General features: G+C 36.6%; 4 protein-coding genes and 1 pseudogene across 4 annotated transcripts; 3 read left to right on the top strand and 2 right to left on the bottom strand.

The window, feature by feature from the left end:
* Nucleotides 1-690: 690 nt before the first annotated feature.
* Nucleotides 691-1,829, top strand: LOC120198899 (uncharacterized RNA-binding protein C17H9.04c-like). Its single transcript, XM_039200142.1, has 4 exons — nucleotides 691-747; nucleotides 865-1,194; nucleotides 1,372-1,442; nucleotides 1,554-1,829. Exons 2-4 carry the CDS (start codon nucleotides 881-883, stop codon nucleotides 1,562-1,564), a joined length of 396 nt encoding a protein of 131 aa, XP_039056073.1. The 5' UTR covers nucleotides 691-747; nucleotides 865-880; the 3' UTR covers nucleotides 1,565-1,829.
* An 889-nt stretch (nucleotides 1,830-2,718) lies between these two features.
* LOC120198898 (broad specificity amino-acid racemase RacX-like) lies at nucleotides 2,719-4,541 on the bottom strand. Its single transcript, XM_039200141.1, has 2 exons — nucleotides 3,424-4,541; nucleotides 2,719-3,194 (listed from the first exon to the last, which is right to left on the bottom strand). The coding sequence occupies exons 1-2, from the start codon at nucleotides 4,129-4,131 to the stop codon at nucleotides 2,904-2,906; spliced, it is 999 nt and encodes a 332-aa protein (XP_039056072.1). The 5' UTR covers nucleotides 4,132-4,541; the 3' UTR covers nucleotides 2,719-2,903.
* A 2,793-nt stretch (nucleotides 4,542-7,334) lies between these two features.
* Nucleotides 7,335-11,599, bottom strand: LOC120198904 (mediator of RNA polymerase II transcription subunit 17-like). The gene is made up of 8 exons (XM_039200148.1): nucleotides 11,429-11,599; nucleotides 11,144-11,342; nucleotides 10,552-10,665; nucleotides 10,310-10,395; nucleotides 9,759-10,146; nucleotides 9,210-9,683; nucleotides 8,795-9,112; nucleotides 7,335-7,837 (listed from the first exon to the last, which is right to left on the bottom strand). The coding sequence occupies exons 1-8, from the start codon at nucleotides 11,515-11,517 to the stop codon at nucleotides 7,505-7,507; spliced, it is 2,001 nt and encodes a 666-aa protein (XP_039056079.1). The 5' UTR covers nucleotides 11,518-11,599; the 3' UTR covers nucleotides 7,335-7,504.
* Nucleotides 11,600-13,056: 1,457 nt separating this feature from the next.
* Nucleotides 13,057-13,815, top strand: LOC120198905 (metallothiol transferase FosB-like). The gene is made up of 3 exons (XM_039200149.1): nucleotides 13,057-13,226; nucleotides 13,319-13,424; nucleotides 13,512-13,815. The coding sequence occupies exons 1-3, from the start codon at nucleotides 13,084-13,086 to the stop codon at nucleotides 13,794-13,796; spliced, it is 534 nt and encodes a 177-aa protein (XP_039056080.1). The 5' UTR covers nucleotides 13,057-13,083; the 3' UTR covers nucleotides 13,797-13,815.
* A 1,342-nt stretch (nucleotides 13,816-15,157) lies between these two features.
* On the top strand, nucleotides 15,158-16,496 carry LOC120198897 (annotated as a pseudogene).
* The last annotated feature ends 186 nt before the right edge of the window (nucleotides 16,497-16,682 follow it).

Below are 16,682 nucleotides of genomic sequence, written 5' to 3'. Positions count from 1 at the left end.
ATTTCCCATATGTTTCTTATCCCTTTCTTTTATTTTTTTTACTGTCCCAACTCCTACCGTCACTGCATAAGCCTCCTCATGGAAGGTATATCTGACTAGTTGGATGAGCCTCCCCATTTTGGCACCGCAAGTGTCCATCCACGCCAGCTTTTGGACATGGAAGGAGCTTGACGTGTCTATACACGTGTACATCCCACATCAGCAATTTCTTTGCTGCACATATGTATTTAGCGTAGGAAAAAGAAAGATGGTAAACAGCAGCCACCATATCCAAATAACAGCTTCCCCTCATAATACCTAGCTGATGGGTAATAGGGATGGGAAGAGAATATATTTTCACGTTCATTTCCAGCAATAATGATAGGGAATCACATAAAGAGGAGGAGGCCTGCATGCACGTGTTAAGAATTTCAATTTTGAAAAAAGTATGCATGAATTAATGCATGACATGCTGACCCATCTTCCCAAGTTCAGTGAAAATATTAGAACTGTGAAGAAGTTAGCTAGGTTTTATCTAAACACTCTCTAAATGAAAGAAAAAGCAAAAATGACTGCTTTGAGAATCCCATGAAGAAAGAAATGACAGACCAGCATCTATGACACCTCAAACCAAGCCCCCCCCCCCCCCCCCAGCCCAACAAATATATATATCCCTTCCACCCCAAACACCTAAATCACCAATCGCATTAACAACTTATTTATTCATCTACTACTTTCTCCCACTCCGGGCACTTTATTTCCAAGGAGGTAAGCTTCTTCAATCCAAGCTTGGTTTGAGCTTGACTAGCATAATGATCATATAAAAACTAGACTAAAATATGGGGTTTGATTTTACTTATTCTGATTTTGTGGTTTGTAATATAGTTTACCAGGGATCAAAATGAGCTGGACTGGAGGAGATTGGATGTGTGCAGCTTGCCAACACCAGAATTTCAAAAAGAGAGAAGCATGCCAACGCTGCGCTTATCCCAAGTATGGAGGCCCTGATGTATCGACCTACCTGTACAACAGGAGCGATGTTTTGGCCGGGGACTGGTATTGCGCTGCCATGAACTGTGGAACTCACAACTATGCTAGCAGAATAAACTGCTATCGATGTGGTACCATGAAAAATGACTATGGTGGTTATGGTATGGTGGGATCTGAAAGCAGTGCCCCTCCTGGGTGGAAAACTGGTGACTGGATGTGCACCAGGTGAGTTTTCATTGATATTTTGATTTGAGTAAATGGTGTCTTGGTTTTTATTCTGATCAAGAGCTTAAAATTCCACAAATAAGCTGCATTGTCTCTGGAATGATAATATGAAGCTTCAATTTATAAATGTTGTATTACAATTATCAAGTGAACATGACTGCAATTTTGTTTTGACAGATATGGGTGTGGAGTTCACAATTATGCTAGCAGGATCGAATGCTTCAAATGCAAGACACCAAGGGATTTTGGTAAGAAAATTTGGCAGCCATTGCAGCATTGATCTTATCATAGCATAATCCGTTCAAAAGCTATTCACTGCAAGTTCCTGACATTTTGTTTTGCTCTCTTCTACATTTCAGGTGGTGTTTAGGAATTTAGGAAGAATATTGTCAGGAATGACACTAGTTTCCCTTCACCTCTGATCCTTCTATCATCAGTTTTTTTTTTTTTTGGTTGGAGTCAAATAATATTTAGGCTAACCAAAGGTGAAGGCCTTGTTTTCCAAGAACAGCCATATGTAAACTGCACTGATCAGCAGAAGAGGTTTATGGGTTTATGAACATGAAGCTCTGAGATCTCTTCCTGCAATTTTTATTTTGCAAAATTTTAATGGAAATACTATCCTTCTTTCGCTCTGGGTTTGTATGAATGTGGGGAAACATCCATTATTGAATGCTACATTTGGAGGAGGTCCAAGGGAGATAAATTCAAGTCATAATCAAAGGAACACCAGCCTTTGCATTCAACCAATGCAGTAAAACTAATTCGAAGTTAAGATAGCTAAACTTTAGAAATAAAGATTCAAGGAATCTCAGTGAGCAGTTCATCTCTAAATGCAGGCTTTCTCTCAGCGCAATAATATATGATACTTTTAAGCATTAGAACATTTTGGAACTATATATGCATGACATGTGTAATAATGAAGATAAGAACCAGATGCTCTTACTTTAAAAGCATCGATGCAATGCCCATTGCGAAGTAAAAAGCAAGTCAAATCCCATTTTTCCATTCATTTTCTTTTTCCATTGCTCAGCTCTCACGTAATTAACATAAAAATTTTCAAACTCTGCAGCTTAACCAGTGTAGTTGATCAGCATGAGTTGAAGGTAATCCGCTTCATTTCCAATATGTGACAATCCGTGAGATCTAATAGATTACCACCAACAAAATACCTTACGAACAATATGAAATGTGATATTTAGTCTATAAATCAACAACGTACAATGTCCTATATATTTATATATGTATGTGTATTTTGTTGCCTCCTGTTAAAGATCTTCCGATTGTTTGATGGGTTAAAACCCCTAATAACTAGATATTATATTTTCAGGACGACACTGTCGTAGACTGTCTGAGATTTTGTCAGCTTCGTGATACCCATGAAACATCACAATTCACTTTTTAAGTCAAAACCAAACAGAATATTCAGAGAACCATGCATGATGGCAATACTTATAAAGTGAAGAAGCGTTTCTTTTGAACCAAATACATACTTTTCCTTCTTATTTAATTGTTTTCAATGGCCTTTCATACATTATTAGAACACTTGGGATTTGGAATTTTGATGGGTTATGGATTTATATTGAATTGTTTTAATATATTCATCTGGTATTACTCCTTTATTTGGCACCACAATCAGATAGACAAATATACCCTACAAGACAGCAATAGTTTTGACACCATGTTGGCAACGTGATGCCAAGCATTGTTCAAGTTTTCTTATGTATCTGTTTTGCAGATTTAGCCCATTTTATAGTTGTCCTGGCTAAAGCATCCATCGGATCCATACATTTCTTAAGGAGAGGGTCTTCTCGAGGTAAAAGATTCTGCAGGTCCTCTGAAGCAAGGATGACAACATTCACAGCCCTGATCAGAAGGACCTGGATTGCGATTCTCAGCAGGTTTCGAGCCCCTTCCACGTCCCGTTGGTTCAATGACTCAATCACTGGCATTAGAATGTGTTCCACAGTCGCCTTGTCTGGCAAAACAACCTCAAACCCCTTCAAATTCAAGCATTAGAAAACTAGTAAATCAGCCCTGGCATCATCCCTTGGAAAAAACTTTGCTAACAATGGAGTTTCCTCTAATAGCAAGACTAAGCACTTTCTCTAAGACATTGATTGCAGATTTCAAGACCACCCAAAGTTTCAAGGACTCAAATATAGCTTCCTATAACCATACAATGTATAAAGAATTGAACATAAGGGAAAGAGTTGGGTATTGGGATACCTGATTCTGTAATTTTTCTTCGTATGCGACAACACCTGTTTCACAAGCGGCAAGCACCCCAACGCGAACATTACTTCCAGCATCAAGTGGCTTCAATTTTGCTTCCTTGAGCTCCCTGGCAACACATTCCCCAATATGGAAAAACGGCAGTGTGCAGCACTCAGATATTTCATCATACCATGCATTTGAGATGTGGCATGGCATCACAATGCAGCGGGCTCCAGATTTCTCAAGAAACACTCTTTTCTGCTTCAGACTGTGGACAATAACATGTTCATGGTTCACTTCATTTTCAGCAATTTCACTTAAAGGCGAATGAACCGGTTGATCGCTTCCATCGAGGGCAGGATCGCTGCAGACGACAAAAGGAACACATTCTTCCCCATTTCTTGAGCTCCACCAAACAAGTTTCTCAAGGAAAATAAGAGTGGGCAAAACAGAAACCCCTCCAATTATACCTACAGTATTCTCTTGGCTAAGCAGGGAACTCTGGGGCTGACTTTTTAGTTGCGCTGAAGGTGAACTCGATATCTTTTTGGATTCATAATGATCTCCATTCTCATCGGTTTGCACAAGAGTTGAAGACATTTGCACCGCGAAAGATGGATTTGGCCTTGTTCTACAATGAGTTCTGATTTTACTTAAATAACCCACAACTGATGGGCAGATTACTTTATGGAAAGACATGGTCAAGCCTCCATCAAACATCCCTAATGACTAAAACCTCTCTTTTAGAAGATGAAACACCTCAAATCTTCTTCAAAACCTCAAAAAACATATTAGAATACTTCATGCCTTTCAAAAGGGAAATTTGTTCACGTTTTAACAGCAAAGAGGAGGAGGCCGAAATCAAACAATCAGTACTGATTATGTTTGTAAAAAGGTAAAAGGCAGAGAGCACATGGAGACCAGTGATCTTGTGCTCTGCAAGGGTTTTTTATATCAGTGTATGACAATGAATGAATTATCATATAAATATTGAAAGGAATCTCCATACTTGTCACCGTCTTACCTATTGCAATTGCATCAATTTCCACCGTTGAATGCATAAGAGATAGAACTAATAATTCAAGGTATGATTTAACAAATCCAAGTAAAGACAGACATCCATCACCTTTGGTCCAAATTATTTTTTACCCTTTTCCTGAAAAAATGTGACAGTGATGGCAGCAAATTGTCAGTCTCTGATGTCAGAGGGAAAGACCTCAACTATGGGTGCTTTGGAGAAATTACTGCTGTAATTGTTGCTTGTGATGATGCCACAGTTCTGACTAGACTGGATTTTTTCTTTTTCACCATTTGAAGGGGTTTATGGTGATTGGATTTGATGTATGATAATAATATAAACATTAAATTTCTAGAATGAACATAGATGACAAGACAGCTTGGTTAATTTTGATCGATGAACAATCAAAAAATGACGCATAGCAAAGTGTTTTGTCTTTCTTGGACAACCTGTGAGAGATATGATCATTGTTTCAATCTATCTCCACTATTCCATACGTTATAGGGTCCATTTTTTATTAGCCGAGTTGAATCGAATTAAATGGACTACAATTATTCAAATTTTAATTTAGATATAAATATTTGTAATATTATCTCTCAAACCGAACTTGACATGCACATATAATTTTTACATTCTTTTCACATGTAAAATACTTATAATATAATATATTTATAACGTTATTTAAAAAAAGATTTTGAGGATAAACTATTGCCGATAGAATTAAAAAGAGTGAGAGAATTGATAAGAAGGAAAAATCTGCAAAAAAAAAAAATTGTGGTTGGAGGACTAAATTGAATAAAATATAAAGTTGAAGGATAAAAATTTAAAAATAAAAAACTTATTGTCAACAAGAGGATTTGGTTTTACGCACTTATTCTATAGCAGTTGAGAAGCATGAGATCTAAAATTAGTCAATAATAGACTTAAAATGAAAGAAAGATTGAAGAAATAGTGACATCAAGGATTAAATCGTAAAAGAAAGTCAACACAATATTATATTTTTTCCAGTTTTCCAGTTATTCAAACTTTACAAATTCAAATTTGACACGAACTCTAAACTTAAACTAAAAATTTTACTTGACTGAAACAATTCAATTTTAATAACTCAAAATTAAAAAAAAATTAATTAAACCGAATTTGTTTACCCCCTCGGAACTAGGATTCCAGCCTCTGAACATTGCTTCTAATTTGACTATGATATTTTCTTCAATGGGAGTATCCCATATAAGGTCAGTGAACTGAGTGCCCTGTTTGTAATCATTTCCCAGTGTCAATTTGGGTTGGTTCTAAGTGCTTCGAATTGATATAATAATTTTCTTCCCGGGGAAAAAACGATGGTTAATTGATCATTGCGTTTTCATTTTGGCCTCTTCACATCAGAGTCTTACGTCTCATAATCCATCTGCTGAATATCGTAACATTCATATATAATACAATATATTTTATGTGGCAGGTAATTTCAAATCTGCAATTGACTTCTGATATAGAATCTGCACAAGTTTCTACCTAATTATTACAAGCAATCTCACCAAAGAAAGTGATGTATCATGTACCTACAAATAGAGATGCACAGAAGCCGGATTTCAATCCGGTCCGGATCGGATAAAAATCGATCCGGTTTTTTCTCCCAACCTAAAAACCGGATTTTAAAAAAACCGATTCGGATCCTAACCGGTTTGGAGGGTCGGATGGTGTAACCGGTTTTGGTTTGCAAAAAACCGGTTTTTAAAAAAAACCGGATTTTTTTGGATAAAAAACCGGTTTTTTAAAAAAACCGGTTTTTTATCCGGTTTGAAAAAACCGGTTTTTAATCCGGTAAAAAAACCGGTCGTTCAATTTTTTCTCAAACCGATTATACTATCCGGTTTTTAAATATCCGATCCGGTTTAAAAAAAACCGGTTTTTCCAAAATCCGGTTTCAGATATTTTTTACCCAAAATCGGATATTCGGATTTTTTGTGCACCTCTACCTACAAAACAAAGAATCATGCGCAGCCACTATTTTCACCGGGGTATATTTATTTACGGAAGGGGGTATTTTGGTAATACAAATCAAGTTTTGAGATACATGATATATATTGTATGTTTATAATAGAATAATTATAATAGATTATTATTCTTTTCAGTTATAATATAAATAAAATCAAATCACATTAAATTTTAAATTTTATCTTTTATGCATATCTTATTTTATATTGATCTTGATTTTTTTTCCACCCTTAAATTCCTAACAGCAATGATCGAGGATTAAAGAAGCTAACTTCAACACCCTTACCAATAAAAATATAAAGTCCAGCAGCTACCAAAACCCCATTTAGGGCCATCCCTAAGAAACCCAACACCAAATCTACGCACCAAACTAGGCTTTTGGTTTTGGTTTTTTTAACCTTAAGCCACATGAAGCATGGATAAGCCAAGGTCACCCGCAATGCCTCTCCCTCCAACGTAATTTTTTTTTGTTTCTTATGGCTTTGACTTTGCATCAAGGATGAAAGAAAATGATAGTAAGAGCCAGGAGGGTGTTTTTGTCTTTGAAAAATCGGATTTCTGGTCAAAGGGGGAAAGAAAAATAGGAATTCTGCATTTATTTTCAACTTATAAAGAAACCCTATGTACATATATTATCATCAAATTAATCCTGACGTTTAAATAAAAACAATAGGAAAAAAATAACAGAAATGTTCAAGTCAAGAACTTTCCAGAAAGAAAAGAAGGTTTGCTTAAGCCTGAGGGCACGCAGTTCTTTTGTTTGAAAATGAAATGAAATTTTCTTTTGTTCTGATACTTAAAATGGAAATGACCCTAACCTGGAAATGTAAATGTTTGTCCTGGTTGGGGTTTCTCTTTGAGGAAGCTACAGCTTCAAAATCAACTCTAAGCAGCTGTAACCTCGAACCTGTAAGAACTCAATAAGATAAAATACTCTATACCAGTAAGCCGGCGAGAAAATATCAAACATCGAGTAGAGAGCCAAATACTGAAATTACTTGCATGATCATGCAACAACTAATTTAAATACAGGGATGATGAAGGTCTAGAATCCATGGTTGAATTGCATGGAATGTTTATGAAACTTTAGCAGGAGTGGTTTCCGCCTCCATCACGCAAGCTAACCAAGCCCATCAATGTTGAGTATAGTACATCCAAGTTTAAATGACCCAAAAACTTTCTATACTCGGAGGTACCATCGCACATTTTCGTTTGAAGCTTCCCATCCTCTGCAAATCCATCTTCCATTACTAACCACCAAGAGATGCCGCCTTCAGTGTCTTCTGGGTCCACATGAGCCACCAGGCTAACAGTCTCCCTCTGTTCTAGCTCAAAAGTCAAGCTCAGAAAATCTTGGTTTGTTTTCACTCCCACCATAAGAGCTTCCTCGCAAAGCCAACCAATAACTTGGCTTGCAACCTGTAGCCAGATTCAATGACATGTCATTAAGGACTATATCAACAAATATCTAGACATGAACATGCACGCGTCTTCTAATCACTTCCAGAGGAATGCCAGTAAACAAGATAATAGCTTACAGTCTACATTAAACTCACCAAAAAGAAAATGTTAAAATAGACAAGTTCACAATTAATTATTCGTGATTATGCAAGAAAAATCTATTTCATTATCAGTTACTACATACTGCTATGGAAGGAGAGAAAACTAGGGGCAAACATCTTTTACTTTTACATTTCTTCTCATGCTTCTATATCGTCACCCTCCACTTCCCTCTTAAGCAAAGGAACCTCCTCCACATTATTGTCTAACCACGTCCAAAACACTCACAGGATAATCACATGATTAGTACCTACACAACCAAGTAGAGCAAGAAATTTGTACTACCCTCATTAACTTTCTACGCATAGCAAAGTCTACCCTCATTAACTTTCTACACATAGCTAAGTCTGCCCTCATTTTGGTTATGATAACACAAAATCTTTAGTTTTACATAAACAATAATTTAAATTATCTAAACCACCAAGACTTAGTAGACAGTTTTTTCCGTGTAATTAAGCTAATTAAGCATTACTAATGATTTGTTTCAGCTTCTCAGCATAGGGAGGGGAAGCCTTATACTGTCAACAGCAGAGAGAGTACATTCAGACATCTGCTAAACGATAGTACCATAATCTACTTCAAATAACTGAGTAACAAACATTTTAATCTTCTCATTCCAATGTTAGGTCATTGATTAGCCTCATTACATTAATTGTATGTAGATATCAAATTACATGCAGATCATGTCAGCAATAACAGTCAATCTAAACCTTAAAAACAGTGGTTGCAGAATTATTCTAGACCTTTCCATGGCCATTGGACAGGTCTAAATAATATTAATGACGTCATTCCACCAAATTTACAAAAGCAACATACCTGCTGCAGTATTATAACAGGAAGATCAGTCAGGTTGCAGTCATATTTATATAAAGAACGTATGTCCTCAGAGCTTTTGAATAGGCTAACAACATTAGGAGCACCTTCACCTTCAACATTGATACGGTCATCATTCAGCATCACCTTGGTACCAAACTGTGATTTTACATAATCCTTGAAGTTCTGGAAGTCTAATTTCCAGGATTGGAAGTCTGCATGAAGAATGGACTGAGGAACTTTCATAAAGATTGCCCAAGATGATCTCCGAGAATGCCAAGTTGGATGTGTCATTAAATGGAGATATGGGACCCTGCAAACCTATATATATCATATGAAAATATATTAAGAAATAGGAAAAATAAAATCCAAAGAAAACTTGTAGTAATCCACATAAAATGGTTAACGAGGAAAATACCACATTTTCCAGCTCCATAAGAACTCTGTTAGAAAAGATTCTATGACCCAAAGACAGACAGAAGTGGCCCAGAAGACCGGATCCATCCTTTCCTGACTGACCAGATACTCTAGTACCAGATAAATTTGGTCCATCCTTTACTTTTAGAAATGCATGTTCATGAACAATTTGCTGCAGATAAATTTCACAACTGATTCGATTAGGGAAATCCCATTTCTTTTTCCCTTTAGGAATATCATGTTTTCCCTCTCCCAAGTACGCATCATCATATGAGTCCAAGGATACAATTGCAGAATCTACATTCTGCATATTGGCAACGTCAACAGCCTGACCATCACCTTCCCTAGATGGCACAAGTGATATGAATAAAGAGGTTCCTTGACCCACGCTTAATTGTAGATAATTTTCTCGTATTCCAGAGACATTGAATCCAACATATTGGTTGAATGCTTCACAATTCAACATATGAAATACCTGAATCAATGCAAAAAAATACTAGTAAGAAAGCATATTAGAGTCACAAAAAGGCTATGAGAAAGCAAAGTCTACCTGATCGTTGAAGATTGATTGATGAACTTCGCGAAGGAGCAAATGTGTTTCTTTGACATACTCATCATCAGTCATTGATTCTTTCCCAGTGCTTCTTTTGTGCTTCTCAACTGAGCCATGTGTACCGATCTTATTCAATTCTTTTGGGTCATCAGCAGAATGTACCCCAAGAAAACCAAAATGAAGAGAGTGGCATGAATTTGGAGGTATGTTGATAGCCAACATTCCATCTGAATCATGTTCAATGTGAATACTAGAAAAAGAAGACGGTCGAGATATTGCTGTTGAACAGTATAATGAATTGTCAAAAAGATCAATAGTGAAGCCTTCATTGCTAGAACCTGGAGCTGCCACTCGTTGTCGTTTAACTTTCCAATTTTGCTGCAATCTATTCAATTGTTAGGAAATAAGAGAAGTAGAGCATGTAAAAGAACAAAGCCTCCACACAAAAAATTGCATGTTAAGCTTATAGAATAAAGGTAAAGAAGATGAAACATGATAGCAACCAATTTTCAGAATAAATATTCTTTGAAGTCAATTCAGAGGGATACCTGATAAGAGCACCGTAAAATCTTGCTTCCCTAGCAATCTGTTGTTCCAAAGCTGTGGCAGACTGTTTGAAGTATTTTCCCAGATGCTGCGATAGAAATAAAACTCAAAAAGGAAATTTGCAAAATTTCTCTGGTACCAAGACAAATAGACATTTTCAGTGGCAATGGTAGTTACAAATAAACTCAACTTAAGCTGAAGAAGAGTTGAGAGTATCACTTATGTTCTCCCAAAAAAAGAATACCCGGTAACATTGTAGCTTGGTCGCAGTAGATACAGCAAGATCAGACAGGAGTTCATTAGGTAATGGCTTTGGCCTGGTCATGCCAGCCACCGTTACGGCATCATTAGCTTCAACCTTTCCGAAAAGAAAGAATAAAGATCATATATTTAAATGACTTCTCATTTACCATTCAAAGAAGCAGCACGATCCACTTTTTGAACTTATTAGTTACTACTATGTCAAAGAAACGGAAATGCAACAAGACAAAGAAGCTAATGAAAACTCCAGAAAAGAAATATTCACTAGAACTCTGTTACATTCAGAATTCATTCATTCAAGGATAAAGACAATGGTGTGGCAATAGAATTTCAATAGTTAACACTCTCATCTTTTTACTTGAGATGAAAAGGGGAAAGAAACAGAAACAATTGAAGATCAATACGAAGTGGCATTAAATCCAATAAAAAAAAATTCAAATATTCATACAAAATGTACATTGTTTTACTTTTGAATCGGAAAAAAACTAACGGAAAATCTTAAACTTTATTAAGTTTTAATCAAATGTAATTAAGCAACAATAGCTAAGTGAAGCAGCAATAGCTAGGGAACTTACAGTGTTGATAAGGTCGATGATGACAGAAAGCTCTTGATGAGCCAATTGGAGATTCTCCATCATGCTCTTCCATTGCCAAGTGGCGGAGGCATCTTTGGAGATCTTCTTCTTCCTCTCCCTTTCTTCATTGTCCTCCACCGCCCACGCGAAGTCTATTTGCCGTATTAGCGAGACTCGTTTTTCGTCGTATCCCGACTCGCTATGAAATACAAGAATTTAAAACAAAGCAAAAAAAAAACAGAAAAGTTTCGTCGTAACACGGAACTTGCTCGGGAAGAGACTTACGGAGGGTAATGTTCGAGGCCGTTTTCTTCGATGGCATTGAGCCGTTTAACGGGAAGCTTATCCAAGGAGACTCCAAGGTTTCCGTCCATTTCTTTTTCCCGTAAAATCTGAGAGGAAATTTTAAGGACGAAGAACGTAGAAGAAAGCGCAGGTTTCAGTTTCAGAGCTCATACTTGATAGCTTCTGAGATTGAATAGGCGAAACGTCTATTTTGCCCATGGAGTTTTAGTATGAAGTATGGACTGATGAATAGGGCCAGATGGAAAAGGTTAGACTTAGGCCCGGTAGAAACAAAGGCTTGGGTTCGTACAGATGGGTGCAACATAAAAGTTAACAGAATTATCGATTAATTTGGTGTAAAATTTATTTATTATAATTTAATATTTTTAGTTAATTAATTTAAAATTTTATTAATATTTAAATGATCTAATATCTAATTATCCAATCGTTTAATTAATTTAAATTTTAATTCGATTGATTAATTTGATTAAAACTGAACAATAAACAATCTTATTAGTAATTTGGATAGCAGTCTTATTTTATTTTTGGTTCAAGGCATGATTTCAAACATTGAAGTTGGGACCATTTTGCTTATATGAACTGAATAATGAGAAGCCGGATAATACCTGACTAGTTATGACCTTCAGCAAGGAACAAAGACGCAAAGATATGCATAGGTATTTTAGCAGACTTTGAACACCTTCAGAGTTGAGACCAGTCAACACATGCTTTTCTTCTTTGTAGACTTTTCTTAGCAAAATCCGAAAAAACTTCATATACCTACCCCAGCTATATTTTGCTTACGTTGAGATTAATCGCTGAAAGCCATTGGTTCAATACTCTACGGGGGCTGGGCAATCAGCGGTGAACGCGTTACGTGCATTTGTAGATTAATGATAAACCCAAGAAACATCATCCTAATTAAGAAAATCCGAGGACCCACCATTCCTCTTATCGCCCAAGTACGTTACGTAGGCAGAAGGAACTAAAACCAATCTCACACTAATGTTTCCCTTATCTGAATTCTTAAGTAGATAGCGTAGTGCATGCAGTAACATTGAATTAATCAAAAGACTATTTGAAGATTGAAAGAGTAGATGTTACTATAATTTTTGCTGAAAGCCTGAACAAACTTGGATTGCAATACGATGCTTGAAGAATCAACCAAAGGGAAGTAAACAACCAATTTGTTTCTCTTGACAAGTAAGAAACTTGTCTCATGGGAACCAACTGTCCGAGACAGTTATGGTTTTGTATTACATGTCTTTCCATGGTCAAACAAATTGTCCCATCAAATCCTGAGCCGTCATATATAGTGGCGACCAACATCCACCGTATTAGGAGATTATTTTTAATTTTCTCTAATCATAAACGTAGAATCTACGTGTGACCGTGTAATGACAAGATTCGGATAAATATGATCTTAACCAAACTTGGAAGAAAGAGTGACCAATTTTCAGACAACAATATCATGCGGTGACGAAACATACAGTTTTTGGTCTTTATAAATAGGTGGACCGTTGTTCGATCTCATCATCTTTATCAAAGCTTCTTTTAACTTTCGTTTCTTAACAACCTCTGCCAATACAACAGTTGTTTACTTTGTTTCTTATTGTTTTGCTCGAGCCGAAGAGTTCTAGGCAGAACACAGGAAAATGGAGAATCCTCTACAGCTGAAGTGCTTGAATCACATTTCACTCTTGTGCAGATCAGTTGAGAAATCCGTAGATTTCTATCAGGATATTCTAGGGTTTTTTCCCATCAAGAGACCCGGTTCCTTTGATTTCTCTGGTGCATGGTAATTTAAATTTAATTCCACGTAAGATTCTTGAAGCCATTTGTTCATTCCTTTTTGGTTAAATATTGATTCATAGTGTTGTGATTGGATAGGTTGTTCAATTATGGCATTGGTATCCATCTTCTCCGATCAGAGAATCCTGAAAGCATGCCTAAGATTGGACGCATTAATCCCAAGGACAATCATATTTCTTTCCAGGCATGTTATATATATTGCATGCTAATAATACATATATACTAAATATTAACAAAATTAACAAAAAATATATATATGAATCGATTGCAGTGCCAGTGCGATAGCATGGCGACATTGGAGAACAAACTGAAGGAGCTGAATATAGAATACTCCAAGGGTAGTGTAGAAGAAGGTGGAATCCGCGTCGATCAACTCTTCTTTCACGATCCCGACGGTAACATGATTGAGCTATGCAACTGCGACAACCTACCTGTAATTCTGCTGCCCGTGGATGCTATCCAGTCATGTTCGCTGACCAACTGCAACGTACGACGAAAAGGGAAGCAACAGCAACAATTACAGGCGCAGAAGATTGAGCACCCTGTAGAAATCTAGTGGCGTATGTGCTGAAACTGTGCCAATGTTTCATTTTTTTGCCACATGAATTCAAGATTCATTTGAGTCTTATTATGTGCTGAAACTGTGGCAATCAGTAATAGAAAGGGTTTTCTCCCCCTAATCAACGATCATCCTGATAAATTGTTTACTGTGTCGAGCTTTGAGGGCGCCACAATATTCCTCAAAACAAGGGGCCGGGGGGGGGGCATTAACAGCTTTGGAAGCTCAAGGCCCGTTCTTAAGATAAACAACCAAAATACAAAAACTTCACTCAAAATTCATGTCATCAAAACATGTAAATATATGATTGCATAATTTTACGGTCCATGGCTTGTCTCCATTCTCCAACGACCAATGTCATGAGGGGCCATTCTTGTAGATCATGTCGTTGCCTCCAAATCATATATAAGATACTGAAGAATATTATCCTCCATATCTTTCTTTGAGCATTTGATCAAGTGGAATATCAACTAAGAAATTTTTTTTATATAAATTACGGTTTCACTTTTGAACTTTGCAAGGCAAGAAGAAAGCAAATCCTGACGCACATGCTTCGCCCATTCTTTGAAGTCAATTCCACTGAAATCGAGAGAACGTTGCGATGTGAAGCGTGCTAGTCTGGAAGGATGAAAGTCATGAAACAAAAATAATTGCTGGCTTCTCTCTCCTTTCAAGATTTTTTTAATAGCCGACTACTGACATGTTAATTAATAGGATGGCTAAATCTTAATCTATGTGGTCCAATCATATCATATATATAAAAATAATAATCTAGGTAAATTGGGTTGAGCCAAAATTACACCTATATAGTTTTATTAGTTGGAACCATAATTTCTTAATAGATTACAAACTCATCATCTAGAAGTAGTTGATCACTGCTAATCTGTCTTTTATTACCAGAATTATGCCCATCATATTAGTTGTAATTTTATCTTTAATTTTCGTCTAATCTATAAAGTATAATCCTAACCCAAATATAATCATTTGAAAGTGACGGTTCCGTTAGGTAGATCCCCATGTGGGTGCCGGCTCTTCACAAAACAACACTTTGGAGACAAATATGCCCCCCCCCCCAACTCTAAATCAAGTGACACACAAGTTAAATCTTGAATGCTAGAGAAAAAGGCCCCCAAAAACTCTTCAAGGCAATCATCACCCTTTAATTTATCGTTCATCACAGGCAACAACACATGGTTTGCTTATTTATATAAATTATTCCATCCACTTTCTAATCATATTATTATTTTCTATACGGCTATTTCTTTTGGCTAATTATTCCCAAACAGCTCCCCTGCTCACATTATATGTATATGCACCTTCATGGCTTGACTTCATGGACTAATAACTACATTATTAGAACAAGACACAGTGAGTGTGAGAGAGAAAAAGAAAGATTAATGGCTTCCAAAGAGAATAAGCAGAAGAAACTAATAAGTGGTTTCTTGAGCAGTTTTTATAGGTCCAGTACACGAAGTCAGAAGCCAAAATCCGAGCCTGCTGTAGGAGCAAATAACAAGCCTGTTTCCCCGAGTTTGTTGTTGAAGAACTTGAAAATGGCCAAACTGTAGACAAGGATGGCCAGATGGAGTCGAAAAAGAGGGTATCGAAGGAGGTGGAGAGGAGGAGGAGGAAAAGGTGGTTGTTGAAGAAGAAAGTCAGTGTCCCCACATCGAAACGAATTTGTCATCAGTGATCTCGTTTTTCAGGTTAAAGTTTTGGTTTCCGACATGCCAGGGTTCATGCAAGTGCATGCCTTCCGCTCTGCCGAAGAACATACGATAGTTTGGAGAAGTTTAGCTCCAGGCACATGGCTTATAACATCAAGAAGGTATGTTACAAAAGGCTCAACTCTTTTCAAGTTGTGCATTTTCAAGATCAGTTTCGCATTGTACATGTAGATTCATATAAACATGAATAAGCTTTTTTAATCTATTCACAGTATGTAATGAGAGGCAAAAATATTTATCTAGCAAGGTAGGTGGATTGATTATGGAAGTGTTTCTTTTTGGAATTGCCTGAGTTCGAATGATTGAGGCTTATTCATGGAAACTCACGAGTCGCAAGGAAGGAGACAATACTCTGCAGGACAGATAGAAATTATGACTTCCTTTCCGATCTGTTTCTTTCAGCAGAATCTAGGAGTTAAGGCGCACATGGAACCATTGACTAGTATTTTTGGCTATTCCTTGCATTCTTGAAAAATGAAAAGAAAAACAAAGGTTTAATATGTATATATATTAGAATCAAAGAGTTTCAACTCTGAAACCTCAAGTATGGGAATCCATAGTGAGATGAGACCTGATCCAACACACCATGTGTAAAAACAGCAAGAGGACCCTCAAAATTCAAATCAAGTAACTTATTTTTCTTTTTTTCATTTGCCCTTTGAGTCATTGCATGTGTAGAACAATGGAATAGTATAATGTCGAGTTAAAGTCCAATCTGTCCGTGAGTTATTTTAATCATTTTAGACATTTATCTTCTTTTTGTCCTTTATATATGTATCATGGACCATGGTTAACAGTTTGGGCTATTTTATACAGGAGTTTGATAAAGTTTATGGACCGACCTGGCATTGTATCGTGGGATCAAATTTCGGCTCATTCGTTACACACTCAAGGGTGTTTTCTTTATTTCTCAATGGAGAAACTGTACATTTTAATATTTAAAACAAAAGTTCGTAGGGTTGCAAATTAGAATTGAAGGCTATTGATCAATATAGGTCCCTGTTTTCCCTCTAATTTTAAAAAAAAGTGTGTTTTTCTCTCTCGGCATGATGTCTGTAAATGAAAAAGTTACTGCAACTGTGTTTATGAATTCGTACATGAATTATTGGCACCTATGTGGCTGCTAATAGATGGAGTGTGATAGCAATGCGTGTAA

This window comes from Hibiscus syriacus, unplaced genomic scaffold (assembly GCF_006381635.1).
Source record: "Hibiscus syriacus cultivar Baekdansim isolate YM2019G1 unplaced genomic scaffold, ASM638163v2 tig00004995_pilon, whole genome shotgun sequence".
Lineage (NCBI taxonomy): Eukaryota > Viridiplantae > Streptophyta > Magnoliopsida > Malvales > Malvaceae > Hibiscus > Hibiscus syriacus.
This window is presented reverse-complemented; position numbering and strand designations above follow the sequence as displayed.

Bases quoted from the DNA above. Each gene is read 5' to 3' on its own strand.
- LOC120198899 (XM_039200142.1), top strand. From the start codon at position 881: ATGAGCTGGACTGGAGGAGATTGGATGTGTGCAGCTTGCCAACACCAG. The intron at 1,195-1,371 runs GTGAGTTTTCAT...TTGTTTTGACAG, and splicing joins GGTGACTGGATGTGCACCAG to ATATGGGTGTGGAGTTCACA.
- LOC120198898 (XM_039200141.1), bottom strand. From the start codon at position 4,131: ATGTTTGATGGAGGCTTGACCATGTCTTTCCATAAAGTAATCTGCCCA. The intron at 3,195-3,423 runs GTATCCCAATAC...TTGAATTTGAAG, and splicing joins AAGAAAAATTACAGAATCAG to GGGTTTGAGGTTGTTTTGCC.
- LOC120198904 (XM_039200148.1), bottom strand. From the start codon at position 11,517: ATGGACGGAAACCTTGGAGTCTCCTTGGATAAGCTTCCCGTTAAACGG. The intron at 10,147-10,309 runs GTATCCCTCTGA...ACAATTGAATAG, and splicing joins TTTTACGGTGCTCTTATCAG to ATTGCAGCAAAATTGGAAAG. The intron at 7,838-8,794 runs GTATGTTGCTTT...ATCTGGCTACAG, and splicing joins CTGTTATAATACTGCAGCAG to GTTGCAAGCCAAGTTATTGG.
- LOC120198905 (XM_039200149.1), top strand. From the start codon at position 13,084: ATGGAGAATCCTCTACAGCTGAAGTGCTTGAATCACATTTCACTCTTG. The intron at 13,227-13,318 runs GTAATTTAAATT...GTGATTGGATAG, and splicing joins TTTGATTTCTCTGGTGCATG to GTTGTTCAATTATGGCATTG. The intron at 13,425-13,511 runs GCATGTTATATA...AATCGATTGCAG, and splicing joins ACAATCATATTTCTTTCCAG to TGCCAGTGCGATAGCATGGC.